This window comes from Crinia signifera, chromosome 5 (genome assembly GCF_055691185.1).
Source record: "Crinia signifera chromosome 5, ASM5569118v1, whole genome shotgun sequence".
NCBI lineage: Eukaryota > Metazoa > Chordata > Amphibia > Anura > Myobatrachidae > Crinia > Crinia signifera.
Genome location: NC_139221.1, coordinates 259082924 through 259095328, shown reverse-complemented (window position 1 = coordinate 259095328; position 12405 = coordinate 259082924). Strand labels below are relative to the sequence as shown.

At 43.3% G+C, this 12405-nt stretch overlaps 1 protein-coding gene across 4 annotated transcripts in view; it reads left to right on the top strand.

Annotated features, from left to right (window-relative positions):
• Positions 1–214: 214 nt before the first annotated feature.
• Positions 215–12405, top strand: part of WAC (WW domain containing adaptor with coiled-coil) — a 62481-nt gene continuing 50290 nt past the window's right edge. For 3 of the 4 annotated variants that reach the window (XM_083188908.1, XM_083188907.1, XM_083188905.1), the window contains exons 1-3: positions 215–298; positions 830–863; positions 2853–3042. In XM_083188908.1, the coding sequence (XP_083045034.1) occupies positions 234–298; positions 830–863; positions 2853–3042 (289 nt within the window). In that variant the 5' untranslated portion in view covers positions 215–233. Of the gene's footprint in view, positions 299–321; positions 661–829; positions 864–2852; positions 3043–12405 lie in introns of those variants that run through there. The other variant, XM_083188906.1, reaches the window with a different exon arrangement.

Genomic DNA, 12405 nt, shown 5'->3' with positions numbered 1-12405 from the left:
ATGACGCTGCTCCGATGACAGATAACACAGGGCGAGCAGGAACTGGAGGAGAAGCGGATCGGAAGCATAGTGTAGTGAGCATACACGCCCCTTCCCTGCGCTCAGCTCGCACATACCTCCAGCACAGACCAGGGCTGTCACTCTACCTCCGTTGTTAATAAAGTTATACGTTAGCAAAATAATAATGAAAAAAAACAAAACAACAGATTGCGGACGTCACTGACAGGTCGTATATGGTGTGCGGACGCAGCGGCGCCGGCCTGAGAGGCGGGATTGCGCATGCGCGCCCTAGCGCTGGGTAAGGCGGGGCAGCGCCTGCGCGCTCTGGCGCCTGGGACGGGGACTGTGGTGCGCGTTCCCGATGCTCAGCGCCGCCGCCGCTGCTGCTACGTTGTGCCGTCTGTGTCTGTGTGTGCGGGGGGAGATGGACCGCGGGCGCTCGCCCTATTAACGTCTCGCTGTACCGTTCACGGTGCTCCCACTGCCCTGATTCCGATCTATAGTGACATCCCGGGGACTCCCCTAACCCCTACCCCCACAGCCGTGCCCCGGTACCGCCGCCGGCGGCCGGGTGTCTGTACTCCCTCTCGCGTCCACACCCCACTCACACACGGCATTGATGGTAATGTATGCAAGGAAACAACCGAGACTCAGTGATGGGTAATGCAGCGTTCTTCCTCCTCCTCTCACCCCTCCACTCCCTCCGCCATCTTCCCTGCTATCGCCCCCCCCTCCTCCCCTATCCCCGGCCGCCGCCGGCGGGGCCCCCTCCCCACCCATGACCCCCTTTCACCTCCCACCCCTAACATCTCTGTCTTGTCTCTTACAGCTGTCACGACCGAAGGGACTCCCAACCCTACCAGGTACATCGGGTGCAACCGCTACTAGAGCTCAGGCTTCGGCCTGTACCCTAGGCCTTAGTGCGGAGATCTCAGTCCAGGGGGAGTCTCCTTGCTGTAAACTCCCCCGCACTATCTCTCCCCCTCACTGTTATGAGTTAGTACATTAATTTGCCCTTTCTTATTCTGATTCCTGTTCTGAAACAGTTGTTAGTGCAGGCTTCAGTTCTTGGCATGCCCTTCCAGAGGGATGCTGGCATTTGCAGTTACCTGACAGCCCTAAGTAGCCCACACTGCCTGTAGTGGGATTGTCTCCTGCACAGGTGATAGGTTATATTTAGAGACAGAGCGCACATTGAATGGTAGTCCTGGGGCGTCAGTGCTGTGCAAGTTCCCCCCGGTAGTCCTGGGGCGTCAGTGCTGTGCAAGTTCCCCCCGGTAGTCCTGGGGCGTCAGTGCTGTGCAAGTTCCCCCCGGTAGTCCTGGGGCGTCAGTGCTGTGCAAGTTCCCCCCGGTAGTCCTGGGGCGTCAGTGCTGTGCAAGTTCCCCCCGGTAGTCCCGGGGTGTCAGTGCTGTGCAAGTTCCCCACGGTAGTCCTGGGGCGTCAGTGCTGTGCTAGTGTTCACTCTGGGTGCAGGGAGCTGATCAGTGAGGAGGGCATATTTAATTTTGAAGTGGTGCATCGGTACAGTTGCTGTACCAATGCATTTAAAATTTTGGCCTTCAAAATTAAAATATCCCCTCCTCAGCACCCAGAGTCACCACTAACTATGCCGATTTAAAAAGTGCTACTGCTGCTTTACATGTTCTTATAGTCAATCAGGATTATATTCAGATCCTACCTAGAATTTGCTATCCACAACACAGAATCAAATTATATAGTCAATGATTTGCCAGAGTGAATTCTGGTGATCTAGTCACTAGTACACTAGATTAAAAACTGCTTAATTAACTTGAAGGACAGTCTCAAAGGAATTACAAAGTTTCCTGGAAGTGTGATGTTTTTAATTATTTGGCCAATTTTGTAAATAGTTTTAGGTATTTATTTGTTTTTGCAAAGTAAATGGAAAGAAACACTTTCCTTTTATTTTTTAATGTAAACATGTAATCAAGTTTAAAGGTGGCCATACACACGCAGATTTATCTTCAGATCTGGCTGGTTGGAACAAAAACATGGTTATGGATGAGAGCAAATGACAGTTGACCATTTGCTTGGAAATGCTGGAAAACTGACAAACTGGCACTCATCCATAACCATGTTTTTGTTCCAACCAGCCAGATCTGAAGATAAATCTTACTAGTGTATGGGCACCTTAAGACAGGCATGGCCAAACTATGGCCCTTCAGCTGTTTTGAAACTACAAGCCCAATCATGCATTGCCACAGTTCTGCTGCTAGGGAATACTAAATCTATGGCAAGGCATGCTGGGATGTGTAGTTTCGTAACAGCTGGAAGGCGCAGTTTGGACATGCCTAGTTTAGGAAGTTGTCCACCACTGTGCTGTCAACTGTCATCTCAGCTCCTCCTTGCTGGCATGGTTTGACATGCTGCAAAATCCAAACGATAGGCTAAGAAAACCTTAAGATGGAATTTCAGGGTTTATGCAGGGAGATCTCAAAACTATTTGATATAAAATGTATTTATTTTAATCATATTTGGCTTACTGTTTGTACAGGATGTAAACTGTTAATGGAGTGGGTAATTCATTCAGTTCCCTGCAATGTCCACAAAGTGCCTCCTGGCATAGGAAAATTACCAATATTTGGATACTTTAGTGTACTGTACTGCGTGGGGTGATTGTGCGATATTGATCTTTAATGTGGCACATTCCTGGGAATTGAATTGTTATCTACAGGTTCTATATCTGGGTCCATATAGAACTAAGTGAGCTTCTGTATGCTGTAATCACCTTTACAAATTTATTATACAGAATTGGTAAAAATTGCTAAGTTTTTGGTTTTCTTTCTTATGACAATACTTTTATTTTTAAAGAGATTCCCTTTTTTTTTTAGGCTCTTAAGTATTCATCAAAGGGTCACCCAAGCAGCGGTGATCACCGTCATGACAAGATGCGTGACTCTACAGATCCGTCTCCCCCAAATAAAATGCGAAGATCAGACAGCCCTGAAAAGTATGCTGACAGTGTTGGCCATGGCAAAGCCAAAAGTATGCACATTCACAGGGTCCGTGAGAGGGACGGAGGTAGGTCTCTCCTTCAATTTCACAACCTCCGAATATTAGCAGGTCGCTACACTGTATAATGCCATGTTTTGCAAACTTTCACCCAAGTAATAAGTAGCATATTCCAGGTGTTTAGTTTTTGTTTACACAATCACTTTTTCCCCCTAAAACAGGGGTTCCCAATCTTTTTTGAATCGCGGCACCCTAGAGTATCAAATTTTTTCACGGCACCCCTAGGCCAAAAATAAATTTATTAGATTGGGTTTATATGTGATTCTTTGGGTCAGGTATGTGGTAAAGGACAGGATTTGCTTCTGTTTGTACACATTTTATTAATGGCAGCCACCAGCATTGCTTTTGCTTATAAATAATTAACCATTAATAATTTGAGTTGGTCCTGGACTGCCAACCCAGGGCACCCCTGCATGTGTCCCGAGGCACCCCAGGGAGCCACGGCACACAGTTTGGGAACCACTGCCCTAAAATCTATTTTTATATTCCTAAATTTATCTTTGTGTCACTGTGGTCTGAGCTAAGTACAGTATGAATGACACAATGTAATTTCCTTAAGAATTATCTAAACCTTACACAGTACAGTTTTTTTTTTTTTAAATAACAGCTGTTACAGCAACTTAATCACATCAGGGAAAGATTTTGACCTAGAGACAGACAAATCTGCTGTAAACAAGCATCTTATTAGTGTTGATTTATTGTATGTATTAAGAAAATGAAAGGAAGTAATTCCAGAGCAGTGTGTTACGTTGTCAGTATTCACAAGTCCTCCTGTGCTCTTAGTTCATTGCTGGCCTGTCGGTCAGTGTGTACCAGCACTATGTTTGTGAACTAAGTTGTGCCGGCTCTGTGGCACAGCTGATGGCATAAGCTGGAGGTCATGGTCGGGGCAACTGCACATGTGCCTGCCCTGTGATATCATTCACGACTGATCTGGCATTGTGACCCATTAGAATCCAATCCTTTGCTTGTGAGTTTATTTTGTAGTCTGTGATGTGGGACTATGAAAATCATTACTAAAGTATAGATCAATTACATATGTGGCCCACCTAGATCTATTTTTTTTTTTACTTATTTTTGGGTCCCCCAGTAAAAAAAGTCAGTGAGGTTTGTGTTGCATGATCTCTCTCCCTCCCCCCCCCCCCCCCCCCCCCACCATATAGGGTATGTGCACATGGTGCGATTCAGGCTAATGGAAGGTTTTTGACTTTCCAGTTTGTATCCTATTTTGACTAACTGCACTTGAGATTTTAGGCCAAATAAATTCTACATGCGAGATAGTCCAAATAGATTTGCTTGTGTCTAGAAGTTTGCGGTATTAACTCCATGCATCAGTATTGCAAGCCTCCAGAACAGTGTGCGATTGTATCAGTTATTTTCTGTATTTCTGTATGTGTATTTTTTCTCGCTTAATATTTTATTTCTATGCTATGTTGACTATATAGCCAAAATTGTAGTCAAAGTCGCACTGTGTTTACACATCATAAAGCTCACTAGTCTGTAGTTGCTTGACTCTTCCTTCTACGTTTATGCAGTGGGAATACATGAGCTTTTACTAGCCCTCAGGAATCCTGTAGCCATCCCTGTGGTGAATAATTTTGTTAATGGTGTTACCAGCACCAACGTGAACTTCCAGTATCTTTGGATGTATCCCCACTGGTACTTCTGTTTTCAAAATCATCATTTAGGTGACGTGTGATTTCCTGGTCTCCCTTGACCAGTTTCAGGACCAGATGCACTAAGCTTGGAGAGTGATAACCAACCAATCAGCTCCTACCTGACAATTTCCAAACACAAGTGTAAATGTATAAGGGGGAAGTGATAATTTACTTGTTACTTTATCAACGGTCAATCAGCTCCTGACTGTTAAGTAACAGGCTGGTTTTAAAAAGGAACAGTTAGAAGCTGATTGGCCTTTGATAACGCAGCAGGCAATTTATCACTTCTTCCTTATCACTGCTTCATACAGTCTGTGACATGGCAGGTAGGAGATGATTTTTCCCAATTACCTATTGACTGGCCCATTTTCTCTTCAGCTTAGGCCTTTGCATATTTATTCACCTTCTTAAGCCCCATGCACACCACTATACGGCAGGGGCTGCGACCAAAATAGTTAACCATATCGGCTGTGGATGTGGGTGGCAGATAGTGTCCATACACGCTGAACAATAGCTGCTGCCAAAATTGTTTATATTTTTTTGGGGGGGGGGTCTGGTTTGTGGGGATACAGTTATTAGGTCGACGTGCATTAGGTTGACCACGGACTGTCATGTCATAGGACGACATGGCTAATGTGAAAAGGTCGACATGAGTTTTTCACGTTATATTTTGAGTCGACAGGCGATATTTCATACCCTACCATCCACTAAATGTGGTTAGAGAATACGCGAGCCACAGTGCCTGAAGAATGGCAAGCGCAGCGGTAAACTTAGACCAGTGTCCATGTCGACCTACATTTGGGACAAAAAAAACATGAAAAAGTATGTCGACATTAGCCATGTCGACCTATTTCTAGTGTCAACCTAAGGCCTGTTGACCTAAATGACCCATAACAGGTTTTAATTGGCCCTTGTTTTTATATGAAGCATTAAGCTTGAAGGTCACTGGATTTCTACCTACAATTATGTCTTCTGTTCGGTAGACAATATTGTCTTTGCCAGTGGACTCGTCACAAATATTCCTTGTAATGAATTTAGCAAGTCCTCGCTTCTCGTGAAACTTTTAAAAGACCCCTCCCAGTTTACATCCGGTTCATTAATCTTTCCAGTTCCTCCCTCTGATCTAGTGGTCTATAGATCATCCCCCAAAAGGCCTGTAGTAGCCACAGGATTGTGGATTGCTGTGTCATCCCTTGTCCCTATCGCAGCTCTGATTTTAGGTGATCTTCAGCATGTTCAGTTGTTTTAGGTGGACATTATCGCTTTTGATGCCGGTAAGTAGACTGAGATTAGCTATATCCATCCAAAGTCCTTGTGCCCCCCTCCCCCTTCATGTGTCACTTGCACCCAAATGGAGAAACCATTAAATTGCTCGCTCTGTAATAGAATTTAATTCCGAATATCCACTTTGTAATTTAAACCCATAGGTGTTTCAATTGCCGTTTGAGGTGTCAGCGGGCGCCCAATTGTTTTGTCATTTGGCCACTGATGCAGGGGTCACTAAAATGACTGGTTTAGCCTTCTGCAGTGGCGAAAACTTAAATACTAGCACTACCCTCAAAGGGTTCAAGCAGCTTCAATATAATAGATCAGCGGTTCTCAAACTGCGAGTCCTGACCCCAAAGTGGGTCCTGACCTTAAGCATGGGGTCGCTACTCCATGTTGCTGATGACTTTTCTTAACTAAGTCAGTGATTCAAGGAGTCTGAAAAATCTGTTGAATTGTCTGTTATTTTAGACTTCTCCCATCATTTTGTGCCTTACTGGGGTCCTGTCATTAGTATTGTCTGATGGGGTCCCAGAACAAAATAGTTTGGGGACCCCTGCAATAGATTATAGATACAATATCAGTGAATGAAGTGCTGTCATGTAAATGGTTCTAGAATACCTTCTGTCTAAACAGCAGTAACGTTGGACAATATAACTCATTTAAATTTGTATATAGCTCCTTGTTGGAAGAGGTAACTGGAGCATCGCTGACACTGTATAGAAAAGAGGCAGGTGCTTCAGTTATGCCTTCAGTTTCCTTCTTAGTGTTTGGCTTGCTTCTCTCCTGTCTTTCTTCCTACTGGGCATTGCCTACAGATGTCCAGTGTGCTGTATGAACTGGTCATCAACACGTTTCATCATCATCATGTGACTTTGTCAAGGTAACCAGATTGGCTCTGCAGGTAAAGATTTAACTTCTTGTCTTGTATCTGATTGAATAAATGGCTCTTAAAGTTGGATGCTTTCCTGCAACCAGAGTTTCCAAACATCTGAATAGATTTTTAAAATGAAGAGAAAACATTTCATGGGAACTGGTGAGATGAAGCTGTGTGCCAAGCTGATGTTACAAAGGGGGCGTCATTCCCCACACAAAATACAGGAAAAATATTGGTGGAAGAAACAATGGAGGACTGGTTCGGTCACTGTGCGTGGCAATGTGAAGTACTGGAAGACCAGTGATAAAGGGTGGTCATTATGAAATGAAGACCCTCCGCCTTTATGGCCTAACAATCAATTTTGAGTTAGGACCATTTCTTAAAGACTTATTTTATAGACTTTTACAGACCAACAAATTGGCACAATTTTTACTGTCTATCTGATAAGATGTCCATATTACAATTCTAGATTGGTGTAAGTAGGTATTACCTGACACCTGTAGTGCACTATATTGAGACAATGTAACTAGCACTGTACACAGTGTGTCAATAATACTTTCAGTCAGTTGCTGAGTTTGTATGTCTAGTAAAGATGCCATTTTTGAATATGGCTTTTTTTGCTACCAATCAGATTAAAGGCAAGCGGCTAAAGCTTTACCTGCAGCATCCATCTGGTTGCCTTAGTCACATGTTGATGAAATGTGCTACAGTGCACTGAAAATCTATCAACTTAGCCACTGTCACTGACTGCATGCTGCTAACAATATCCAAGAGGAAGGAAGACTGCAGAGAAGCAAGCCGCACAATGACTAAAATAGTAGCTATGCGGTACGAACACCGGTCGAGGATGAAATTGAACCGGAGACTGCACAGCGGGAGAGCCACATTCCAGTACAACTGGCCATCGCTGCCTTTTCGGGGGCTCTCCGCACTCTGCATTTAGCAGTTACAGCCCATGGGGAACATGTACAAAGAATACATAGTTTGTATCCCATGACTATTATTATGGAAAAGTAGGAACAGCTGCAGCACCTGCTGTTTTCTTATTTTTCATGTAGTTACAGCGAAGCTTCAGTTAACTCTTCCAAAAGTAGCTCGATAAATAGAAACTGTGTCAATAATGTGTAATATTGCCTGTGGTTCTTATTTCTGCTTAGCCATATGTGGTTGGAACACCTTTTCCTGGGGTGGTAAGCAGAAATGTGCAAGAAATTATCCTGTTTGGGTGACAAATGGGAGCTTGGCATGAATTAACCTGGTGCTTTTGGGCACATCAGAAGTAATGGGTGCCAATTATTGTCAAAATGTAATTGTTCCCATTGGTGTTCATTACACTGGGGACCCAACCAAAAAATACCATAGCCCGCTTTAGTGCATTTAAACAGCCAGTTGCATTGTAGACTGAATGTAAAGAGATGGCATGTGCCTACATCTGAGCCAGATGGTCAGCTGATGAAAGGAAATAAATTGCACTGTTTGAATAAACCTCAGGCAATGGGCTACAATAAACTGTTCACTAAATAAGGTATCCCAACATTAGTAAAAGAATCACAAGCTAGTTAGAAAATTACGTAAGTTTTAGATGCAGCTGAATAAAAAAAAAAAAAAAAATCATGTGCTCTAAAGCCCCTTACACACAGGGGAGATATATTGCTCAGCCATATATTTCTAGCAATATATTGAGCTGAACCATATATTGCTCAGTTTCTCCTTTTCATCAGCGTACAAAGATGATCGCTGATGAAAGGGAAACTCTGCTGGCGGTGCAGCAGAGGTAATCAGCTGGTCGCAGGAGCTTAGCGATTAGAATGGGGCTGAAAAACGGGAGCGCGCACCCGGCAATTTATCGCCGGGGCACACTCCCATCACTGGCAATATGGTCGCCTGCGCCCATATTTCCAGCGATTTCAGCCCCTATCGCCCCCGTGTGTACACAGCTTTAGATACTCTTCAAGTAGGGTTTAGGAATTGGTCCATTTATTTGGGTAGCCGAAAAAATGGCCTTTCCCTAGTCTATGGTGTCTGCTTTCTGCACGTTTTCCACTGATGTAGTTTCCCTTTCGTAAAAAGTAGTAACTGCATCAGTCAGTTGGAAATTTGGCACTTTAATTGAATAGGCCAAATGTAAATTGCGCCCCCCCCCCCCCCCCCCCCGGAGAATACTTTGTATGGCAAACTGATTTTATTCCTTAATCTTGATATGCGTGAGAATAACACCTGTGCTTCGGAAAATCATATTAAAACACATTGGCTATCTTTATAGTCTTTGAATACATGATCATCATAGGATGTCTAACTTCATGTGATACTTTTCATATAAATGTACTTTTATCTTACTATGGTATATTCGAAAAATGCACATTGGTTGCACATACCTTTTTTGTTCCTTTTTATAGAGTGTTTTAAATCTTGGGTATAAACTTAGCTTACCTCGGGGGTGGCCAAACCTGTCCTCAAGATCTACTATCTGTTCATGTTTGTTGGGCCACCTGTGGATCTATGGTAGGAATTAATTTATTTATTAAGTTTCTTATATAGCGCATGCATATTCTGAAGCGCTATACAGAGAATATTTTAACATTCACATCGGTCCCTGCCCCAGTGGAGCTTACAATCTATATTCCCTACCACATGTACACGCACAAAAACATTCTAGGGTTAACTTTGGTGGGAGCCAATTAGCCTACCAGTATATTTTTGGGTTGTGGGAGGAAACCGGAGAACCTGGAGGAAACCCATGCAAGTACGGGGAGAATATACAAACTCTGCAGTTAGAGCCATAGTGGGAATCAAACCCATGACCTCAGCGCAGCATGTTTCAAAATGTGACAATTAGTAATGACTACAGCTGTGCACCAGTTGGGTGATTTGGAAAACGTGGACTGTTGGTAGATCTCGAGGACTGGTTCGGCCACCCCTGGCTTTCCTGTTTTAAAGTGTAAAAGCCTTTATTCTGGTTTGGTCTCCATGCTGCTAACTCAGACATTATTATTTGCTCTTGGCTTCCAGTAATCCGAGCCATGTTGGACATACAGATGTGTCCTCACATAACTCTCCTATTGGCCCTTTATAGAATGTCTCAGATGCTGCTTTTAATTTAGTGTCTTATCTGTATTAAAGATGCAAACAGTCTATTGGCAGTGTACAATGCATTTGGATTAATCTTTTTGCCACAGAAATTTTTGTTAAATTGTAGATTAAGAAAAATAATACATGGCATTACCAGTGTTGGTCCGAAACACCTGACACTGCTTAGCTGCTAAGTTTTGCTGCGGTACAGGGGATTGTTAATAATTATTTTCACAAGGGATTCACAGCACCCAGTCTGAGTCCACTACTGGCTATTCATTTTAATACTCCTCCATATTTGTGATCCCCCCCCCCCCCAAGGAAAGACTAATGTAATTAATGGATTCTGCACATATATGGTTTAAACTGCTATTGTAAGGGATGTCTGCACTCATTCATATCATATCAGCATATAGTTGTCATTAAATACTCGACAATTATAACTTGCTAGATAATGGGATTTACAACCGCACAGTGTATTATCTACAGAACGTTTTGAAACTCCCGCTCAGTCATGTGGTTGCGTGCACCGACGTCTGGTGCTCAGCCGGAACAGTTTTGTCAACACAAACAGAGCTGGGGCACTCTTCTGTAAATTTTGTTTATATTGGTTAGTACGACCAATGTGTTATGAAAAATACCTCCCAGGAAGGAGGTATCGATTGAAAGATGATCTACCACAGTCTCTTTGAGAAAGGCAGGCTTTAGTTAACAACAAATCGTCCAGCAAGAAAAGATTTCCCTTGGTGGGGTGCAATGGACCCTGAAGAGACATCCCGAAACCAACAGTGTGAGTGATTGCCCGTGAACTGGACAGTCTCGTAACCACACAAGAGGACAAATACATTAGCATTGGTAGTAGGTGGAAGAGGTTCAAAACTGCCTCACAGATCCCCGCTGCTCTCATGACAAAACAAGAGACTAGTGTGTCGGTCACTACTGTCAAACGCGGCCTCAGAGTTAAAGGGGTATGTAACAGCCTGTAAACCATTGCTTTGGCCCATTAACAGGAAGAAGGTTACTCTTGGCTAAAGCACACAATGACTGGTCATCTGAGCAATGGAATAAGGTACTTTTCACAGATGAATCGAAGTTTGGGTCAAAGAGGTGCAAGTCCATCACGTACCAGGCGAGTGCATGCTCCCAGCATGCATTGAGCCTCCAGTGAAGCATGGAGGAAGTTCTATCATGGTCTGGGGCTGTTTCGGAAATGGAACCTTTGGTGAAAATAGAAGAAATCATGGACTCTAAGCACCATTGCAGCATCTTACAGCATCACGCCATAACCTTTGGACTCAACATAATTTTTGCACAGATGTGAGTTACTCACATCTGTGCAAAAATTATGTAGAGTCCAAATAACTCCAAAATATGCTGAAAAACATGATTTGGACACCCCTGAGTCCAGATTGTAACCCAATTGAACTCTTGTGGGATCACCTTGACCGATACGTTTGAAAAGGGCGAATTATGAGTAAAAAATTTTGTTAGACATACTGCAAGAGAAGTGGACGGCAGTAGTTGCTGAGACTTTGGCAAAATTGGTAGCTAGAATGCCCCGTGTGTGCGATGCAAAGGGTTGGTTCTTTAATGTATGCAAAATTTTAAGTAAATCATCTTTCCAATTGTTTGACCACCCTGTCAATGAATTCAAATGTGATTACTCTACTTCAGTAAATGTGAATTTATCACAAAATAACTTTAATTGAGTCTCTTATTAAAAAATTCCTGAGAATTTTCTAGGGTATGACTGTCAAACCCGGAAAATTCTTGGGATTGCCGCTGTCTCTGCTGCTTAGCGCCAGGCAGAGCCGCTGAGCTTGCCTGGCTCCAGCTGCTTGGCCACGCATCCTCCCTCCCGGCTGTGTATGACGTGACCTTGTCACGTCATGCTGAACACATGGTGGTGTGTTTTTTTTTTTTTTTTTTTTTAAGGGAGTGCTCGCCCTAAAAAACTCGTCCAGTGGGGAGCGCTACCTAAAAAATAAAGACCCACCACTATCTTAGCAAATGACAAGGCACTTTATATAGGAAGCTCCAATAGAGTTACTTGTTGATTATGGTGTGGTGTTTTGGGAGGTACAGGTTAGTAGTCACCTGTCTGTCTTTGCTAATATGTCATTTGTTACTGCTTTTTATATAATAATATGATTATTATTATGTAGGTTTGTCACTTCATGGAAATATTGTTGCCTGAGACAATTCGCTTTATTCTGTTAGGACTGCAGTTATTTGTACCTAATCTTTAAAGCTTTAATAATAAATAAAATGTAAAAATGCATGCTGATGAATACACTTTTGAAGGAGTTCTTTTGTGGGGTTGGTATACTGACCAACTCATGGATCTGGGCATTGGTAAGCAGGGTTTTGGGGGCTGCACCTGGGTGTCAAAAAATGCTAGCTCCTGCTCATTGACAGGAGCCGAGTGCTTCACTGTAACATTATATGCAGCATCTGGCTTCTGTCACTTTGTAGGATAAAAGTAGTCTCTGGGGGCAGCCT